The following is a 22,355-nucleotide window of genomic DNA, read 5'->3' as shown; positions in this document are numbered from 1 at the left end:
ATTTTTTATAAAGGACTCGGGGGTCATTTTCGGGTGGGGGGGGTAGTTGTCCTTAGAGGGTAAGGCCAATGAAACTCGATGTTGAGTTTCCCATCCCATTTTTTCCACCTCATAATGAGGAACCAATTTCATTATTCATTATTTCCCAGGAGATACAAGTAGGCCCTTTGTAACCTATTAACACAATTTTATTTGTTAATTTGGACATTTTCTGCAGTACACTCAATAAATATGTAATTTCTTAACATATACACTGTTTATATCTTCATTAGAGTTATGTTTGAAATGGAGTGGATTGTATTGCTCCTTAACTAATGCTAATCTTCCTTCCAGCCGCTTTCATATATATTTTATGTACAAATGTATGATAACTTTAGAAGCGGCTGGAGCTAAGACTAACCGGAATTAAGAAATAATATTTCAGGAAATTTTATATCTCAAATAGGTCTATCTATCCTACCAATCTGGATTCTTAACTCTGATATCACCTTAGTGGGAAACCCCCTAACACTAACCCTAACAATAGCCATCAGGGGCCCGTTTCACAAAGAACTTGCAACTGTTGTAAGTTTGCCATTATGGCAACTACCATGGAAACCTTGATTCTGATTGGCTGCTGAACCCTGTTACCATGGTAGTTGCCGTAATGGCAAAGTTACAACAGTTTCAAGTCCTTTATGAAACGGGCCCCTGGATTTTTTGGGGAAAAAATTTGTGTACAAAACATATGGGGGACAAAAATTTGTGTACAAAACGTATGGGAATTTTTTCCCCTAATAAGGTTTTTACATGTTTTGGACCACTTAGAAGCTTTTTTTAAAAAAAATTATTTTTGAAAAATACTTTGAAATTTTTTGAATTTTTCAAAAAATTGAAAATTAGAAATTCATTAAAAAAAAAATTCTGGGAGTTAAGGTCCAAAATTTTAGGGATTAACTATTCTCGACAGATACTACCCACATATGAAATTTGGGACCTTAACTCAAAACTTTCACTCATGTGAAAGTCCTAACCCCTATCCCTAACCCTACCCAGCAACTAGCCAATGAGCAGCAGGATGATCTGGGAGGAGTATTTGTTCATACAGACATCATGAATAATTTCTTGTTTAAGTAAATGCATTTACCAAAAGTTCTTATTCATAGAGAAAGGTAAATTGTGATCAGGGTTTTATCTTTCAATTGGAGTACTAAAATATTTTGTTGATCAATCTATCACCTATGATTGTGATAAATTAATTTGTCACTATATCGTTCATTAGTTAATTTCTAAAATTAACCTAAAATCGCTTTTGTTCACCAGCAGGTACTAGGTTTGAACACAGTAATTTTTCCTCATTTTTAAATTTGCCCTTTTTTTTGTACTTAGTTCTCTTTACTTTTATGTCTTACTCTCTTAAGCGCCTTGAGCATTTAATCAAAATGGAAAAGACGCTATATAAATTATATGTATTATTATCATTATTATTATTTATCGTGGAGGTTTCTTGAAGATTTGAGGCCGAGGATGTAATGTGGTTAAGCTATCACATCGCCATCAATAACAAAGGTGTCTATGCTAAGATACCAGTAGCTAGCATCATCTAAAGGGGAGGTATTGGCCATACAATTTAACAGGTGACTGGTCTGAACTGGCATGGCATGAGTGTAGCTCTAAGAGGAATGTACTGGATTTGTAAGGAAGAAGTTCAACACACCATTGATTTCTAAGAACTTTTACAGTTTTCCAAGTCATTGGGATGCATATATCTTTAACATCTTCACTGGATTAGCTTTGAAAAAAAATCTTAAAAATATGTATTTTAAAAGCATGGATGGAGGACAAAATTAAAAATATGTGTGTTGTGATATATTCTGTGAATGACGCTGATTTGTGTATGTTTATTTTGAAGAATATTTTCTGTGTGAAGTGTTAGAATGTATTTTTTCTCTTCTGTTGTGATACAGATGTAGATTACCAATGAATCTTGTCTTCAAGCGGTGAGGTCACCTCAATTATAGAAGATTATGGATCATATTGGCGACTTACTACTTACTGTTGAAATAAATGGAGCAAGAGTTGAATTTGAAATGCCGCAAAGCTGGCACAGTTTACTTTCTCTCAAGAAAATCAATACACTAGACTAATCTTTGATTATTTTCTCTTTTTGATAGTTGATGAATGTATGACATTCATAAGTAACCTCAAATAAAGAATCAGCCAAAGTACCAGTTTCTGTATGGGAGGAGCCATATTGAATTCTGGCATCATAATCTGACATTTGAAAGACAAGGAGACAATCAAGAAAGAAAGGTTTGCTGTTGAGGTCAATGGACAAGGAGACAATCCAGACAGAAAGAATTGTTGTTGAGGTCAAGAGACAAGGAAACAATTCAGACAAAAAGGTTTGCTGTTGAGGCCAAGAGACAAGGAGACAATTCAGAAAGAAAGGTTTGCTGTTGAGGCCGAGAGACAAGGAGACAATTCAGAAAGAAAGGTTTGCTGTTGGGAGAGAGAGACGTCTAACAAATACACAACAATTGATTGTCTTCACCTGGTACCTGGATGCTCAAGGTTTAGGAAGTATTCACACAAGGATGTATTTATCTCCCTGTAGAGGATTCTTGAGAAACCAGTCATGAAGCTGAGAGGTGAAGGATGTAAGGAGATCAAGACATCAAGCCATCATTACCATCCAGAGTACTTTTGGCAGTGTCATAACCTTCCATTAGTGCGAGCTGTCAGAGAGAAGAGATGCTCAACCTCAGGGTCTTATCACCATGGTAAAGATATTCTATTTTGCAGAAACAACCGAAATGATGCGTGATATCTTGCTAGAGATGTCAACACTTTCAACATTATTCCAAGCGTTTGATGTAACTTCCAAAATCAGTCTCTTAGTCTGCAGACATTTGGAAAATCTACAATATCTAAAGAAAGTTAGAATGGTGTTATTTGTACTAATTTCTGATTGAATTTCAAGCATCCAACACATATTTCATTCATTAATACACACATATTCAAGTTGCAGCCAAGCTGAAAGCCACAAATCCTGCTCTAATATCCGAGCAGTATGTGGCACATCGGTTGGCTTTGGGTGTGGCTCAAGCTGCAGTAGCTGTCCTGTATGTAGTCAAATACAAGTGGATACTCCAACGGCTTTATGGGTTCTATGATCCAGGACATATGTTACTGTGTTGACAGTAGCATAAATTGTGAAGGGGAATTTGTATCAGCATTGGAGAGGTACATTGAGAAAATTCTCTTAAAGCACTACCGCGAGTTTGAGGAGAAGACAAAGAGGCAGGAAGGTAATTACGATTTTCGAGTAGCGCTGAATAAAACAGAGTTTAAAGTCTAGAAAGCAGGATTAAGGCTTATAAGAGTCAAACCAATGAAATGGAGTAGAATGGTAAAAGGAACTCTCTTCAGGTGTTGGTGTACTGACAACCTGGTGCTGAAGGTATGGTCAGATCGTCTTGGCTGCGGAATGGTCACAATGACAGGTCTCACTGGCCCATCTTAATGAAGTTCTGTTCCTATCGAGTGTAGGCTGCCCCGATGAAAGATCAACAAAAATTGAAGGGATCGGGTATCTCCATCCAGGAGGACCTAATAAAATACAATCAATTGATGAAGAAATCAGCCTCCCAAACTAATGTTGAAGCGGCATGGTCAACTGATGGGAGAGTCATGGCTGCCCTCAAGACCAATCAAGAGTTTGTCCCACATGAGGCTGGTGGAAAAACCTTCACCTTGACTATTGGCATATGGAAGTGAGGCCTTAGAAGAAGAAGTACGTAGATGATGATCTAAGCCAGTGAGTTTGAGCACAAAGACAGAAGATATAATTCCAGAGTTCCAAGACCTACATTAAGGACGGAAAAAAGGCATTTTTGTTTACCCCCACATTGAGGGCATTTGGCCTATCATCTGCAGACAAATTATATTCTTGACAATGCAACAATAATGAAACATGTCTTGTACAGGAATGAGAATAGAATTGTGTTTATCATACAGCTAAACATGTTTCCCGATGAAGATGGTATGTTGTGGCATTAACCAGCAATGCCAACTTTCTTTTAAAAAAAAAGCATTCTTAGAAGGAAAAATGTGTTTTTATTTCTTTAAAGAGAATTTTTAAAATTTTTTCTCTCACCATAATGATCATCTACAACAATAGCTGGTGGAAGAAACATCAAAAGACGTGGCATGGGGCCAGTGTGATCACCGCATATAGTCACTATAAAGGGTCACTGGAAAGTAGATTATGAATCTTTTAAAGAACATAACAAAACAAAAACCATGTTGCCTTATTCATCATCCTCCTCCCCCGGAAAGACCTGCATACGTGCCTGCTACATGTACTCCCTATAAGTATAACAGATCTAAGTTTTCATTACAATACAAACCCAAAACCCTCACATTTTATGCTGAAAAAGAGCACTGAATGAAAGGGGGAAAAAACAAAGAAATATAAAAAGTATGTGCATCATAAATTATTTGGCATTGTTTTAAACCTTAAAACACCATTACATATATACTCAGAATATAAAAAAATAAATCACTCAGGTCCCCCAAGCCAGTCATATAGACTCATCTCCAGATTTTTTCTTCCTCCTTGGTGTAAAAAGCCAATCCTCTATGAGTACATGTGTCATCGTACCTTCTGGAGAGGAGTCTAAGATCTCCAAGGCTGTGCTCATGTGGTTAAGTATGGGTTGACCCTAAGAATAGGTAAAAACAAACAAGTTACTTACAGGGTGTATAAACATTTACAATGCAATTTTCATAATTTTTTACTCTTCATTTTGTAGAATGAAGGGGGGGGGACATGTTTGCACACCTACATGTAAGTGATTCTGCCATCAACTACTCCAAGTTGAGTGATTAAAGGAGAAGTTCACCCTGACAAAAAGTTTATTGTAAAAATAGCAGAAAAATTAATAAAATATATTGCCGAAGGTTTGAGAAAAATTCATCAAATAATTAAAAAGTTATTAGAATTTCAATTATTTGAGTTGTGACGTCATATGCGAGCAGCATTCATACATAGCGAATGGTAAAAAATCAAAGAAATGTCATTTTCTCAGAAAATAGAAAATGTTTTTCACTGTACCTTTTGTATATCAATAGACAAATCATTTCACACCCGATCATGAAAAGAAAACAAAATTAAGTAATCAAGAACCATAAAAAAATTGAAATTCATACATTTTATATCACATAACACATGGGGCAGCTGCTCGTTTATGACGTCACAGATCCAAAACTTTGAACTCTAATAACTTTCTTACTTTTTAACGGATTTTCCTCAAACCTTCACCAATATTTTTTACTAATTTTTCTGCTATTTTTACAACAAAGTTTTCTTCAGGGTGAACTTCCCCTTTAAAGGTGGGTAATAACTCCATACTAACACTATCGTGATAATAATAGTAATATATGGGATTTGTAATGCACCAAATCCACTCTGCAGAGTGGCCAAGGAGCAATGAAAGAGAGAAAAGTACAAATACAAAGATAAACTAACAATTAAGAGAAAGGAAGCATTGAATAGACACGTAAGGTAATTTTTAAATGTGTAAATGGAAGTGCATTCACAGATAACCAGGGCAAGATCATTCCAGAAAACAGGGCCAGTGTGAGCAAAAGCCTGAACCCCCCCCTGTCTTAACAGATTTAAGAACAACTAGGGAACCAGAGTTTGATGAACGTAGAGACCTGACAGGAGTGTATTTGTTAATTAGATAAATATTGTATTGTGGAACAGTTGCAATGCACATGTTTGAAACCTCCTCTTGATTACTAATGTTTTTCAATGACAAGCTGATAATAATAGCATTCATTCTTATAGTGAATTTCAACATAAAAAAAAAGAAATTTCACGAAATGCTCACATTGTCTGGCAGATTTTAAGGAAACCAAAACCTAAGGAGATAATTAAGAACAAAGTAAAAATGAAAAGAAAATTGTAAAATAGTTTTATCCATTGCAACTTTCCTCCTTCTGTGCGCAACATATGTCATGGGAAAATATCATTCATACCACATATGTCAAGTTAGGTTTCGAGGAGATTATCAGAAATATGTAAAATAAATAAAGAGAGATTTGTGTACAAAACAAATGAATATTTGTCTACAGTATCATAAAAAATTCCATAACTCTCTTATCTTATAACCGATTTTGATGAAACTTGTTCTTAATTGCTCGTCTCAGTTAACTCTTCCCAATGGGATTATTTCTCTCCTTGCATTTTGGTTTCCTTTAATAGCGGCTGGGCATATTAACAAATTTTGCCAAGAACATTCCTCAGGAGATATGAGAAAATGTGAAAGGTGTCCTACCTTGACATTGAATGATGTATTGAGGAGTATCTCGTAGCCCCCATCATTGGCTTGTTTGCCAACCTCTTCTAATAAGGAATAGAACCATGGCTCACTGCTAGGTGACACTGTCTGAAGCCTGTAATTCAAACAAGTTAACTCATTGTAAAGCCTTGAATGAAGGAATTTATTGCAATCCACAGGTTGATTCAAAAAGAGCTGCTCATCATTTCTATCAGCACATTTGTGCATCTGTGAAGCCCTTCATCAACATTTTTGTCTGACAAGTTGTCAGATCTGACATCTTTCCTTGATTTTGATTGGCTGAGAAGCATTGTTACTATGGTAACTGTCGGATAAAATGGGACTTGTCGGATGAAAAGGCTGACAAGTCCTTTCATGAAACGCTTGCCCGATATCAAATGTGAAATCTCACTGATGAATATGTAGTAGAAAACATCATGAGAATGATATGAACAACTAGTGACGTATTATTCACCAAAACCAATAGGGAATTTAGTACCATTGTAAGACCCTTAACTTTGAGAAACATGCCAAACGTCTAATGGTTAGTGTTAAAAAATATATTCAACTTATCATTCCTAAAAAAATCTCATTAGTGAGTGCCCCATAAATGCTCATAAAAATATATGACAATAAAAGTTAAGTATCAAACTTCTTAATCTCTAGACACCTGATTGATCTGACTTTATAACAATGGTTAAATGTTGTCTCAAAATGTTCATTATCTAGACATAATTCTAGCTATTATCATTGTAAATAAAAATAGAAAATTCATTATTTATTACTCGAAATGAAATCTGAAAGAGAAATAGTCAGAAAATCTGTTTTGCCCAATTGATCTTGGGCCCAGAAGACACTGTGCAGTGCCAGATCGACGAAGCTCTATCCCTTGCATTGATGAATGCAAAACATGAGAGCAACAATACAATCTTTTGGTCTAATGCAGCCGGGGCTTGATCTCCAGATCTCCCAGTTGTGAGACGGACACTCTACCAACTGAGCCAACAGACCTTATCACTTCTCGAAATGAAATACTTAATTTGATATTTTCCATGAAATGAAACAATGTTCAATATCACTTTGTTTACCTTGCTGTACCATCGTAGTGTGCAATGGCTGGGAATAACTGCTTGGCCTCCTCTGTTAATGGCGGGGCAAATGACATGTAAGGGGAAAGTCCCATCCAATCACTGGGGGAATCCCCTTGTACAGCTGGTAGGCAAAGCGGTGAATCCACCTGACTTTGTGGTGTGGGTGGAGATGAGTCTGAAAATGATAAAATATTTTCATAGAAAAGTAAGCGGATATCCATTTCAAAATGATAATCCCCGACTTGCGGGTAGATATGGGTCTGAAAATGAAATGAGATTTGAAGACATTTTGTTTTTCAGAAAGACACAATGGGGTACTTTTCTTACAGTAAACAAAAAAAAATGTTTGTGATCACTCATATAAGTTATGAGTTAATATTAAAGTAGAGTAAAACTGATCACAAAGATTTTCCTTTGGAAAAGAAACCATGTATTCATTAGATTCAAGACCATGTAAGTCTAAAAAAAGATTGTAAGATTATATAAGACCTGTTTATATCTTATACACATCAGCAGTACTTGTCACCTACAATCTTTGGAAGACAGAAAAATAGAATTCATGTCATGATTTTGCCCTCTCCATGAGAAACAATGTTCATACTAATGATTGCATGAAGAAATGAAAAGGAAATGAAAGAAAGTAAATAATTATATACCCAGCTGTATCTGAGCCACCAAAAGGTGCTAAATTAGTCTAAACAAATCAAACATGGGATGAATACAACTAATTCTGATTCCTTGACGATACCTCTTATAGGTTTACATCTCTTCCTTCTGCTAGACTCCCTCCCAAGAAACATACGAGCAGCAGACCGCTCAGTGATGGCTGGACAAAGAGGGCGGAACCACTCCCGTGATTTGAGTTTGTTGATCTCTTCCTTCAAGGCAAGTCTGTTTGGGTAGCAGACAAGTGAACGATGACCCAAGGCTCTTGGACCAAACTACAAAATATTCGAGAGAAACCCATGAGACAGGTTTGGGTTGAATCTAGTTTTCTTTCAAACATTTCTTATTGTTGGGTACTAAGAGCTTTGCCCTGTTGCATTAGAGTCACTATTATAGCAAATTTGTCATCCAATGGTAACTATCATGGTAATGCTGATCAACAGCCAATCAATATCAAGGATTCCATGCAAGTTATCATTGCTTGGAAAAGTTACCATCATGGCAAATTTTACGCAATGGGGGTCTGGACCTTGTACCGGTATATCAAATTTTGAGCATTATTTGTTTTTGCTTTAATGACTTCATAATTTTTCAAATTATATTTTAATTTTACACCCCCCCAAATGTTTCAAGGTCATGCTGTACCCCAAATTATCCATCCTAAAGCAACAGAGGAGAGGGTCAATTCCCAAACCCCAATCATTTTTTTACCCCCATATTGTCAAGGGGAACAGTATGACTATGAGATAAATACTTAATCCTAAACCAATTATGGAATGGAGTTAATTCCCCCTTCCCTCCTTCACATCTACCCCCTGTATTATCTTACCTCTTGCCTACCCCTCACAATACCAATGATGGCACCCTTGACCAACAGAGAGGCTACCTCTGTGATGGTCGCCTTGCTCGCTCCCCTCTCTCGAGCTACAGCTTCCAAGTAGTTTCCATCGAAGAGGGGAAGACCAGAATAGAGAGTCGGGCACCTGTCTTTAGGGCTTAAGGTGAAACGAAAAGGACAAATCAAAATACTTGAACTGTAAAAGAAGTCCAGTATGGCTCCTGTACAGACGTAAACATTTAACTTTCCCAAGCCCAACATAGAGACTGTAGACTCCCCCATCCAGCGCCAATCAATGGCTAGCGCCGACCTACAACAGTTAAACAACAGGGTAGGGGAGTCTTCCTCTGTATTGTGTTAAAGATAGGTATTCTCCCTCTTACAGAGGACAAACTGGGCCCTCTCTTATGATAAAAGTTACAATTGATCCAATCAACAACAACTGTGGGAAGCCACCAACGTCAACATCTAAAATACTTTTTTTTTACAATTCAATTCGGTTTATTAGATATAAAACAGAATACAATGCTGTAGTCCGGAGACTAATTGTGCAATGTTTACATTGAATATTATTTACATTTGAAGATTGTATATACACTTAAAATTATTCACATTTAAATGAGAAACAATTGATTGATTGAGACATGCATAAGTGAGATTTTATTAGATAATACCAGCCTGGGATTCTGATAATTGTGTATTGAAAAATACAACAACAGTTTTTAACTTAACATTATATCATATATATATATATATATATACTTAAAATTATATAACAATAACATGTTTGTTCAAAATATTTTCTAGATATGATGTTTATTCATTCATTCACTGTTTCTTGACAATTCGGAATGCTTCTCTTTTGATATTGTGCAAATTTTTACAGAAAAAAAATTATGTCAATGATTTCCATATACTTGAGGTTGATCTGGAATACTGCAACATGGTTTTCTAGAAGGATAATTTTCCTACTCATATTGATAACAACCCCCCTGATTTTATAATTTCTGTCTTATATCTTCTTACCTTTTCCCCTTCCCCTCCTCCTACCTTTCTCCTTCTCCCTACCCCCTCTTCTCCCCTCCTCCTTCTTTTTCTTCTGCACTACTCGTTCTTACATATGAAAGAGTACTGCATGTGTCACAGGACCCGAAGGGCTTAATTTCATGTTGTTTCATTAACCATCTGTATAAAGTTCAGACTTGTTTTTAATGGCCTCTAATGTTAGCCAATATCTTCAACAATTGAGTTTAAAATCATCCTACCATTCAACACTCCAAGCTGCTCCAAGTGAAATGCCGCAATCATTTGGAGCAGAGGCAACATGAACGGGCAAACCAAACTCCTCTATTACACTCTGGTTTGCGTGTACATTCTGAAAATAAACATCAGAAACATAATTATGTAAATTCTATTCATGTACATCAATACTTGTAGCATGAAAGAAAAATGCCAGTTGTGTTAATAATTTCAAAATGAGTTAGAAAAAGTCAATCAAGTCGGTAACGCGTCTGCCCGTCGAACCAAAGATCGTGGGTTCGAATCCACCCCGGGCGGATGACTGAAGCCAGTGCGTTGTGTGTAAACGTCTCTCCCATGTTTCATAGATGCAGGCTATGTTACAATGGAAAACACTCCGTCCCTCGGATAGGACGTTAAATGGAGGCCCCGTGTAGAGGAGAGTCACCACCTTTGCACATTAAGAACCCACTGCACTATTCGTATAAGAGTAGGGGGTAACCCCGGTGTAGTGGTCCACCTGCATTCCCCCCAATCAGTTATATCGGGAGGAGAGACCTGCGGGTCATAGTGATTCAGTTCGCTTTTCGCCTCCCAGGCACAGGTGACGCCAAAACAAATAATAATAATAAATAAAATGACCACCCAAGTGTTCGTAATGTGCCAAATTTACTCTGGAAGAAAATGTGCAATTGCTGAGAAATAAACTAGGAACTTTGCTATATGTAACTTTTCAACACAACCCTATGAATAAACCTCACAAAAATAGAGACATTTTCATTATGGGTGAAAATGGCTTTCTTTTCCCAAAGTAGGATTGTCCATATTAAATAAAATAGGGACAGTTGACAAGTATGCTTACCAAAGCGCAGCCCCCAGTCAGGACAATCCCATCTGGATCGGAGTTATTGGCCTTGCGATATAGGTCCAGGAACTTTGAGACCTGTTCCAGGAGAAGCTGAGTAAATACATGCTGGCTTGTTGCTGCTACATCCCTGGCTATGGCGTTATCCAGAGCATTCAATTCTAGACTCTGATATTGAAAGAATAAAGGAGAATTAGCATTCAGCCACATTCAGTGGGTTTTAACACTAGTTAGCAATCTGCAACCAACCTGCCTGTGTTTAGTTTAATATGCAACATACTCAACACACACTCCATACAAGCTTAAAATATCACTTTTGTAAAAAAAAAAAGACTGCAGTGATTATAGGATAATATTGTGACTTGTCAAGGCTCACGACTATCATGTGTTTATTTTTCTAAATAAATAAACTACTAAAAAAATTGGGAATTGCAAGCCCTAGTTAATTTGACGGAATGAAGCCATATTATGGTATGTATCCAACTTTTCATTGCTAAATGTCTCAGATAATTGTGAGATACAGTTTTATAAACCTCTTTTTTTATTTTAGTGGAGGGGATACATGGAAATCTTGCCAATGCAAAGTATGGATTGCTATTTGACTTACCACTCCTAGTCTTTCTCCTAGGTTGTAGATTGTAATAAGAGGTGTCAGGAAGTCTTGGTAGAACTCGTAAAAATGGGGTATCCACTCGTCTCTTACATTGCCAAGTGCTGCATACCCCATGACCTGCAAGAATGAAGCAAGCAATAATTAAAGTAATGTGGCCAATTTGATCAATTCATGATCCTACCTTCAAGTTCAAGGCTGGTATGAGGACAGAAATTGAAATATTGAAATGCGCTATTTTTTCATAACAACATCTTTGCATATTGTAATTATATAAGTCAAAGCTACATTGGGCCATTTATCGTCTGCAATTATTGAAAACGACATAAACCGGGTCAATGACGTTGAGAAATGAAAAACATGGTCAATTTCGCGAAAAATTAGACAAATTCAGGGCAAGTAAATAGCATTCCACACATGCAAGCTGACAACAGGCCATGATGCATCAAAAGATGACCTCTGGGGTAAAGTACGGAGAAAGCTTTTATAGGACATGCAACCTTTTTTACCATGGAATATCCATTGAAACACCCGCGACCTCCCCCCCCCCCCCCCTTGGTCACCTCGCGGCATTATTATATAGAAAACTCCTTCACAAAACTTTTCCATTTTTTCTTATGACAAAGATGTCAAACACTCTGCATAATGCAACCTGTAGAAATCTGAAGGTCTTTTAAGGTATATACCAGTGGTGGCCATGATTTTAAAGTGAGTTTCTACAGAATCCAATCAAATGACCAACCAAGTGTCTGAATGTATTTATAAATAATATGTGCCAAAGGATTCTCAAATAAATTGTGTCATTGCTGAAAAATAAGCAAAATAAACATGGTATTCTGGCTAAATGTTGGGTCTTTTTACAAGTAATATAAACACACTTATCTGTTTTGGTGATCTTCAGTGTGATCAGCTTAAATTTCAGGATTTCACAAAGTTCAGTTAATGTAACTATACCAAATCTTGATTTCTGACTATAGAGACAATTGAGCATGGTTTGCGACTAATTTCATTTATCGTTAAGCAGGAATCCTGCTCTAACACCATCTTTTCATAACCGTTTTTTCCCTGCATCCCACGTTATTTCTTGTACATAAAATATAAGGAGGACATGTAGAACTAAGAAGCAGCTTGAGGAATTCCTGCAGGAAAGACATGGCTCTGACAACGACATGTCGATGAGGAAGCATCAAACTTACCTTTCCTGACAATGCAAGAGGAGCGAATCTCATAAATGTGGTGATCGATTCTGGGTCATACTCTTGCCCTGTTACTTCTGGCATTGCCAAGGCGACCTGACGGTATGGATTGCCCAAGTTCAGACGGACCTAAATGTTAAGTAAGAGTATAGATAGTAGTGATATGCAACTTTTACATAGCACTTATGGACTACATACAATTATCAAGGCTTCAACAAGGCTAACCTACTCAGAGAATCAAGCATTCAAGGAATTACTTCCTACCAGGTACCTATTTACTATGCATGGGCCCCATTGCAAAAAAAGTCACTTTGCTATCTAATGGTAACTTCCCTGAAATCCTTGATTCTGATTGGTTGACTGGCAATGTTGCAGTGGAAATTACCATTAGATGGCAAAGTTATTTAGTATAATAATAACTTTACTGCAATTGGCCCTGGATGGAGAGTGGCAAATGTAGATAAACGCCTTGCTAAAAAATGGGAGTACTGTCGTGGGATTGAATCCCAGACGTAATTGAAAATCCAAGACTAACCTGATAGGCCAAAGCACCTTTTGTATGAGATATGGTAGATAATCATCATTACATCTTGGTTTCCATTGGTTTTCCCAATATAAAGATAAATATTGCAAATGGTGGGTTTCACACACACAAAAAGAAGCTTAATTGCAATTAAATACCCCCACTCCCACAAAATTCTAACCTTTTCGATAAGTTTGACTCCATCTTGTCTGTTTCCTTGATAAACATTAAACGTTCCATCATTACCTCCGCCATCGTAAGAAAGGATTAGAGGATGTGTGAAAGGTGAGTCGTATAAACCCATTGTAGCATGGCACTTGTGATGATCAACCATTATCCATCTGTATAAGCAGAAAGACAAAAAGGCTTCCAAAATAACCTCCTTTTATTATCATTCCATATTGTATCCTTTTTTCTCTCTCCTCTCACTTCTTTCATTGTGCCTCGGGCAATCTGCAGAGTTACCTCATTAAGAACCATATGTATTATCATCAATACTATTACTATTCGAATGGTTATGTATGATTTGCATGGTATGAAAATTCAAGTACAAGTCACGTCACCATGTCTATCCTGTGTTTCCTGTATCAAACTTGAATATTGCAGATTGGTATGTCAGTCAAGCATACATTACACATTCTTTAAAAATAACAATTAAGTACCTATTCAATTCAAGTTTAGCCTACTGTGGACCTGTTTAAATGTCAAGTCATTTCTGTTGAACTGTCATTGCCCATCAATAATGTGATTTTGATCAATTTTGCTAACTCAGATTATTTGATGATAGGGAAGGCAATCTAAATTTTACTTCTAAACACCTGTACACCAGCATAAACATCAAACATGAAATCAACCAGTGTCATGTAAATGATTTAAAAAGAGGAAGAGTCATCAATGCTTACTTTTCTGCTTTTACCAGTGTCTTCAAAATTTCTCTTTGTGACGGCAGCACCCTAAAATCCAGGATGCACAGGAAAAGAGATAGAGGAGGGAGAGGGAGATGAATGGGAAGAACAAGAGATTGGATGAGGAAGATAAGAAGATGAGTATGAGGAGGGTAAGAAACCAGGAGGAAGAGGAGGGGACAGAAAAAAACCCACAAAAAGAAAGAAGAATAATAATGATAATGATGGTGATGATAATGGTGATTTGATGATGATGATGATGATGGAAATGATGATGATGACCATGACAACAATGATGAAGAAAAAGGACAAGATCATAAAGAACAGAGGAAGAAGAACAAGAATTAGACAAGGACAACGAGCAGGAGGAAGAGAAGGACCAGGAAGAAGAGAAAGGGCAAAGAACAATAAAAAGACAAAAGGGAAAAAAGAAGAATGAGAAGAATGACATAACATGAAAAAGAAGATAAAGAATAAGAGTTAAAAAAAAACAGGTTAAAGAAGAATATTCACAAAGAGAACAAATATTCATGTTTTTCGATTCTCAAATAATTCAAGCTGATTGAAAAAAATCTCATAACATATTACTTGTATCGGTTTCCCTTGTAAGCAACTCTTTTTACTGTCACACTTCACATTTTTCTCATAAAAAAAGTCAAGCAACATCTTCTAAAGACATACATAAAAGCAACTTGTAAAAAGTCTGTGGTATATCTTTTAGCAGGAATCCCATCATCAGCTTTCTGATATTACTTTGTCTAGAATGAAATGTGAATAAAAGGCTCGTCATTTAAACCAACAAAAGCAAAAACAATCATACATTTATTATTTCTGTATGAAAACAATTTGTATTGACTTTGTACACGGAATCACGTTTTTGAGCAATTTGGGTCTGACATGCACTTACAAAATGTTGCATAATTCCGTAACCACGTAAAAAGGCATCACAAGTTTGGTCTAAGAAATGCACAACACTTGAAAAAAAAATCAGTTTTGCACAGTGGCATAGTGAGAAAATGTGTAGAGGATCAATTGACCCTACCCCCCCCCCCCCCGTTATAAAAATGTCAATGGGTTTTATGGCTCATTTGACATTGTTGACCTTACCAACTACAGACAGCCACATCAAAGGAAGACAAACCGGTGAATTTGGTTATCACCTCTATTGCTTTCTTCCATTGTTCTGTGAAAACAGATTTCCTCCTGCAAGAGATATAAAATGATATTGGAATGAAAAAGTAGAAATTTGCACAACTTGAAATCATGTATCAATATGATTGCTTTGTCATGCCTGAAAATCAAACGTTAACCATAAAGAAAACAGTCAATATCTGTTTTATAATGTACATGCCCTAAACTTTATTGTATTCAAATATGACAATCAAAATTGTCAAATGTCTATTTGATAAATCCCACTTTCAAAAAGATACGTGTACCCATAGTGTATTTTCAAAATTTTCAAATTCCATCTATGAATAATCAAATGATTGTATGGAGTCAGTACGCCATGATTCTCAATTAGAATCAGGTCAGGTCAGGGGACAATTTCTGGAACCAATACACTGTAGTCAGTGATTTTCACTGAATATTTGTTATAAGCTACTGAAATGCTTAGACCTGATTGGCCGAGGGCAAAATTGTCAGTGATAATCATCGGCTAGTAATGCTTCCCATGTATCAAACTTACTGTCCACTGCAGAAATAACGCTTGGCAAACAATCCTGAAATAAATAAAGAAATGAATAAAAATTATTACTTTAAAGAAAAGGTGTAGGAGCTAGATCAAGCAATAGTTGATGCTCACATAAAGGCCCTTTCAGTATCTACATCAACTCCAGGGGCCCTGTTTCATAAACTTGCTAATGTTACATGTGACAAGCTACTGAAATCATTCAATTGATTGGTTATTCGTAAATTTGTGCATAAAATTATGACAAGTTATTATGAAATACACTGTAGGATCCAGTACATACTTTTATACAGATCTACATGTAGGATAAATGTTGTAGTCTTGCCGATCACTTGTATAAAAGCTACATGTTCAATGTAGGTTGATACTAGTATAGCTCACAGTTATGGGTATTGATTTGTGGATTATTTTTTTATACAGTGAGGCCAAATTGAGTAGTATGCCCAGCCGCCATCAGAACCACCATACCTTTTCCTTGCTTTCATTGTTGAAATTCACCATTTTCAGGTCTAAATTGGAACACAATTTTTTTATTATTTACAACTGAAGAACATAAACAAGCTAAAGGTAGGATTTGAGACATCCCAATACAACAGTGCAGTGAACGGCTCTGACCTGGTACCTTTAAAGGACGATCCAACCTAAATAAAACTTACTTTTAGAGGAAAAGTAAAATCAGACAAGTTGACAGGTGAAAGTTTGAAAAATAAATGTTGGACAAACAATAAGGATCAAAGTTATCAATTTTTAAAAGCTGCAAATATTTGTAATCACTATAGCCTCAAAGACTTCAAATTGACAGCATATGTGATGTCATAGTGATATCAGGCAAGGACTACTCTTCCCTGTACTCCAATACATAACATGGTTAAAATGTCATTTATTTAAAATGTTTTACTTCAAATAATATTATTCTATCATGAAGACATAAAAATATACTACCTGGGCTTTAATATTCAGATTACTGCCCAAGGGGAATGGGTGGCAGAAAACCACAAATCCCTAATAATTGCCCCTTGTCATACTTTACTTACTCAGTTGCCAATTTGAAATCTAAATAGTCTCAGGATCTCAATTTTAAACCAGCTACAACTTTCTTATTGTTTGTCTGATTTCTTTTCGACTTTCACCACTCTGTTTTATTTTTTTCCTTTCCAAGACAGCATTTTATGACCAAGACTGGATTTCCCTTTAACAACTCAACCACAAGCAACTGACCAGTCTTCTAAATGATCACATACTTTACCTTGTTGTATACCTCTATTATATTTTATATCCTTAGTATGATTCTAGCAGATTTGAGAATTGCTAGGCCTTCTTTGCTATGTATCCACAAGTAATATCCTTATATATACCAAATACATGGGCATCATCATACAAAATAGTGCAATCTATTGAATGATCTCATCTATGGAAAGCTAGTTACACCATCATCTCCATGCAAAATATATGTCTTCAAACATGCCAATACTATGGCATTATCATGGTGTTGGTCCATCAGTGAGATCTGAGTCTGGTTTCACAAAAGGGTCATTGCAAGGACAAGTTTTATGTGCCTGACTTATTATGATACACTGTATGTTACACCTTTTGAAAAAAAAAGCACACAAAAAATCTTACCTTCTTTTGAACTGAAGTGAATAAAACCATTGTCTAATTGATGTAATATTTCATGCGAAATAAAACTTGATTTGAAAGTGATTTAGTGAGCTAAATAATTTAATTGCTTATGACAATTTTTTTTTCTTCATGAAAATGCACACAAGGCGCAGCATAATCAGCGACACAAAAGACAGTTCTTGCAAATCCTTTTGTGCAATCAGTTCCTTTAGGGGAAACGTATGATACAATAAAATGAGACAATAATTTATTGTGCTTATTAAAAAGGATTTATGTTTCAAAGGAAAATGTCTTACTTTCAAGTTCCAGAACAGCCTGAAGTTTCCCATCTTCACAAATGGTGACATTAGCATCATGTAGTGTATGGAATGCTATGATGGCAGGCATGTTGGATTATGCTTTAGTTGTAAGTGACGAATCGAGCCAAATCCAGTGCGAGATCATCAACGTAGTCTGCAATGAATATAAAGATAATAAAATAAATAATACATTGATTATGCTATAGACAAAGCATTATCTATAGAGTGTCTTACCAACTTGCGAAGATACACATTCAGAGTTATTTTCAGTCCCTTCGTTACCTACATTTCATGTTCTTAATCTATCCTATTGGATCAATATCTCTATTACCCACGTACCAGATGAACACTGAACTGGCAAAATGCAGATATCTGACGCTGAATTTTCATATGTAGCCTTTAATTAAAGTTCTATATTCTCTGCAAAGTTGAATATATGTCAGTGTCCAGTGTGCAAAAAGGTCTTCCTCTTATCTACAGAGATATATAACTAGCTTGGATCTATCTACAGAGATAGAAATACAACTACCGGTAGCTTGGATCTATCTACAGAGATAGAGATACAACTAGCTTGGATCTATCTACAGAGATAGAGATACAACGTAGCTTGGATCTATCTACAGAGATAGAAATACAACTAGCTTGGATCTATCTACAGAGATCTATACAACTAGCTTGGATCTATCTACAGAGATAGAGATACAACGTAGCTTGGATCTATCTACAGAGATAGAGATACAACTAGCTTGGATCTATCTACAGAGATAGAGATACAACGTAGCTTGGATCTATCTACAGAGATAGAAATACAACGTAGCTTGGATCTATCTACAGAGATAGAAATACAACTAGCTTGGATCTATCTACAGAGATAGAGATACAATGTAGCTTGGATCTATCTACAGAGATAGAAATACAACTAGCTTGGATCTATCTACAGAGATAGAAATACAACTAGCTTGGATCTATCTACAGAGATAGAGATTCAACTAGCTTGGATCTATCCATTACGAAAATTTCCCGTTTGATTCTCGACCTCACTTCGGACTGCAAACTGAGGTCGTATACCCCGTTTTTCGTTTGGGAAATCTCAAACAACATTTCCAACCCTGATAAACCCATCTTGTCCAGGTAATCCCCTTGTCTCGATTTCACCACCACGGGCCAGCTAAACGAGCGTTGAGCCAAGGACGAAATGATAAACAACAGCTGTGCTATTACGTAAGACTTGTCTGCCTGTAGAAGGATCTTCAGAATGAAATTATTGTATTCGATATTAATCACGTTTTCAAAGGCATATTACATTCAGACATCCAATGCTAGTCCATTTTCAATTTCGAACGAAGAAAATCGACTTCGAAATAAGGAAAGTATGCGGAATAAAATTCACGGTATGCTTAGCATGCAAGGACCGCGCTGCATCCCACCTAGTTTCTGTCCGTACAGCAAGAAAATATGGGATGCATGCCGTTCACTCGCGCAACGATACAGTCTTAACAGAAAGAAAGGAAGGAAGGAAGAGAGAGAGAAAGAAAGAAAGAAAGAAAAAGAAAGAAAGAAGGAAAAAAGTTTCTATCAACGCATGTATACATGGAACTCTATGCACTCACCAGAACACACATTGCAATCCATCGTGTGTGGCCCCCTGCTGTGACCGTTCATGCTGGGGTGTATTATCTTCGGACCGAGGTCAAGAAACAGGTGTTTCTATACTTAAATTTCATGCTTGAGGGCAATAGGGTTTTGAGAAGAGATTTGATGGTAAGGGAAACTTGGGGTATACTGCTCTAAAAACCAAGATTTTCGTCATGTCTACAGAGATAGAGATACAACTAGCTTGGATCTATCTACAGAGATCTATACAACTAGCTTGGATTTATCTACAGAGATAGAGATACAACGTAGCTTGGATCTATCTACAGAGATAGAAATACAACTAGCTTGGATCTATCTACAGAGATCTATCCAACTAGCTTGGATCTATCTACAGAGATAGAGATACAACGTGGCTTGGAACTAGCCACGGAGATAAAAATACAACTAGCTTGGATCTATCTACAGAGATAGAGATACAACTAGCTTGGATCTATCTACAGAGATAGAGATACAACGTAGCTTGGAACTATCTACGGAGATAAAAATACAACTAGCTTGGATCTATCTACAGAGATAGAGATACAACTAGCTTGGATCTATCTAAAGAGATAGAGATACAACTAGCTTGGATCTATCTACAGAGATAGAGATACAACGTAGCTTGGATCTATCTACAGAGATAGAGATGCAACTAGCTTGGATCTATCTACAGAGATAGAAATACAACTAGCTTGGATCTATCTACAGAGATCTTTACAACTAGCTTGGATCTATCTACAGAGATAGAAATACAACGTGGCTTGGATCTACAGAGATAGAAATACAACTAGCTTGGATCTATCTACAGAGATCTATACTGTAACTAGTTTGGATCTATCTACATACAACGTAGCTTGGATCTATCTACAGAGATGGAAATACAACTAGCTTGGATCTATCTACAGAGATAGAGATACAACTAGCTTGGATCTATTTAAAGAGATCTATACAACTAGCTTGGATCTATCTAAAGAGATAGAGATACAACTAGCTTGGATCTATCTACAGAGATAGAGATACAACGTAGCTTGGATCTATCTACAGAGATAGAGATGCAACTAGCTTGGATCTATCTACAGAGATAGAAATACAACTAGCTTGGATCTATCTACAGAGATCTTTACAACTAGCTTGGATCTATCTACAGAGATAGAAATACAAGGTGGCTTGGATCTACAGAGATAGAAATACAACTAGCTTGGATCTATCTACAGAGATCTATACTGTAACTAGTTTGGATCTATCTACATACAACGTAGCTTGGATCTATCTACGGAGATAAAAATACAACTAGCTTGGATCTATCTACAGAGATAGAAATACAACTAGCTTGGATCTATCTAAAGAGATAGAGATACAACTAGCTTGGATCTATCTACAGAGATAGAGATACAACGTAGCTTGGATCTATCTACAGAGATAGAAATACAACTAGCTTGGATCTATCTACAGAGATAGAGATACAACTAGCTTGGATCTATCAACAGAGATAGAAATACAACTAGCTTGGATCTATCTAAAGAGATAGAGATGCAACTAGCTTGGATCTATCTACAGAGATAGAAATACAACTAGCTTGGATCTAGCTACAGAGATCTTTACAACTAGCTTGGATCTATCTACAGAGATAGAAATACAACGTGGCTTGGATCTACAGAGATAGAAATACAACTAGCTTGGATCTATCTACAGAGATCTATACTGTAACTAGTTTGGATCTATCTACATACAACGTAGCTTGGATCTATCTACAGAGATGGAAATACAACTAGCTTGGATCTATCTACAGAGATAGAGATACAACTAGCTTGGATCTATTTAAAGAGATCTATACAACTAGCTTGGATCTATCTACAGAGATAGAAATACAACGTAGCTTGGATCTATCTACAGAGATAGAGATACAACTAGCTTGGATCTATCTACAGAGATAGAAATACAACTAGCTTGGATCTATCTACAGAGATAGAAATACTACTAGCTTGGATCTATCTACAGAGATAGAAATACAACTAGCTTGGATCTATCTACAGAGATAGAGATACAACTAGCTTGGATCTATCTACAGAGATAGAGATACAACGTAGCTTGGATCTATCTACAAAGATAGAAATACAACTAGCTTGGATCTATCTACAGAGATCTATACAACTAGCTTGGATCTATCTACAGAGATATAGATACAACGTAGCTTGGATCTATCTACAGAGATAGAAATACAACTAGCTTGAATCTATCTACAGAGATAGAGATTCAACTAGCTTGGATCTATCTACAGAGATAGAGATACAACTAGCTTGGATCTATCTACAGAGATAGAGATACAACGTAGCTTGGATCTATCTACAGAGATAGAAATACAACTAGCTTGGATCTATCTACAGAGATAGAGATACAACTAGCTTGGATCTATCTACAGAGATCTATACAACTAGCTTGGATCTATCTACAGAGATAGATACAACGTAGCTTGGATCTATCTACAGAGATCTATACAACTAGCTTGGATCTATCTACAGAGATAGAAATACAACGTAGCTTGGATCTATCTACAGGGATAGAAATACAACTAGCTTGGATCTACAGAGATCTATACTGTAACTAGCTTGGATCTATCTACAGAGATAGAGATACAACGTAGCTTGGATCTATCTACAGAGATAGAAATACAACTAGCTTGGATCTGTCTACAGAGATAGAGATACAACTAGCTTGGATCTATCTACAGAGATCTATACAACTAGCTTGGATCTATCTACAGAGATAGAAATACAACGTAGCTTGGATCTATCTACAGAGAAAAAATACAAGGTAGCTTGGATCTATCTACAGAGATAGAAATACAACGT

General features: G+C 36.4%; 1 protein-coding gene across 2 annotated transcripts in view; it reads right to left on the bottom strand.

Annotated features, from left to right (window-relative positions):
- Positions 1-1,400: 1,400 nt before the first annotated feature.
- Positions 1,401-22,355, bottom strand: part of LOC121407012 (nodulation protein U-like) — a 32,010-nt gene continuing 11,055 nt past the window's right edge. For both annotated transcript variants that reach the window (XM_041597900.1, XM_041597901.1), the window contains exons 3-16: positions 17,869-18,025; positions 15,950-15,983; positions 15,370-15,465; positions 14,260-14,310; positions 13,539-13,698; positions 12,835-12,963; positions 11,636-11,758; positions 11,026-11,196; positions 10,190-10,299; positions 8,916-9,081; positions 8,169-8,361; positions 7,418-7,595; positions 6,327-6,444; positions 1,401-4,706 (exon numbers count right to left, since the gene is read on the bottom strand). In XM_041597900.1, coding sequence (XP_041453834.1) covers positions 4,566-4,706; positions 6,327-6,444; positions 7,418-7,595; positions 8,169-8,361; positions 8,916-9,081; positions 10,190-10,299; positions 11,026-11,196; positions 11,636-11,758; positions 12,835-12,963; positions 13,539-13,698; positions 14,260-14,310; positions 15,370-15,465; positions 15,950-15,983; positions 17,869-17,959 — 1,761 coding nt within the window. In that variant the 5' untranslated portion in view covers positions 17,960-18,025 and the 3' untranslated portion in view covers positions 1,401-4,565. The remainder of the gene's footprint in view (positions 4,707-6,326; positions 6,445-7,417; positions 7,596-8,168; positions 8,362-8,915; positions 9,082-10,189; positions 10,300-11,025; positions 11,197-11,635; positions 11,759-12,834; positions 12,964-13,538; positions 13,699-14,259; positions 14,311-15,369; positions 15,466-15,949; positions 15,984-17,868; positions 18,026-22,355) is intronic.

Source organism: Lytechinus variegatus, chromosome 2 (genome assembly GCF_018143015.1).
Source record: "Lytechinus variegatus isolate NC3 chromosome 2, Lvar_3.0, whole genome shotgun sequence".
Lineage (NCBI taxonomy): Eukaryota > Metazoa > Echinodermata > Echinoidea > Temnopleuroida > Toxopneustidae > Lytechinus > Lytechinus variegatus.
Note: the sequence above shows the minus strand (reverse complement) of the source record. Positions and strands in the feature narration are given on the sequence as shown.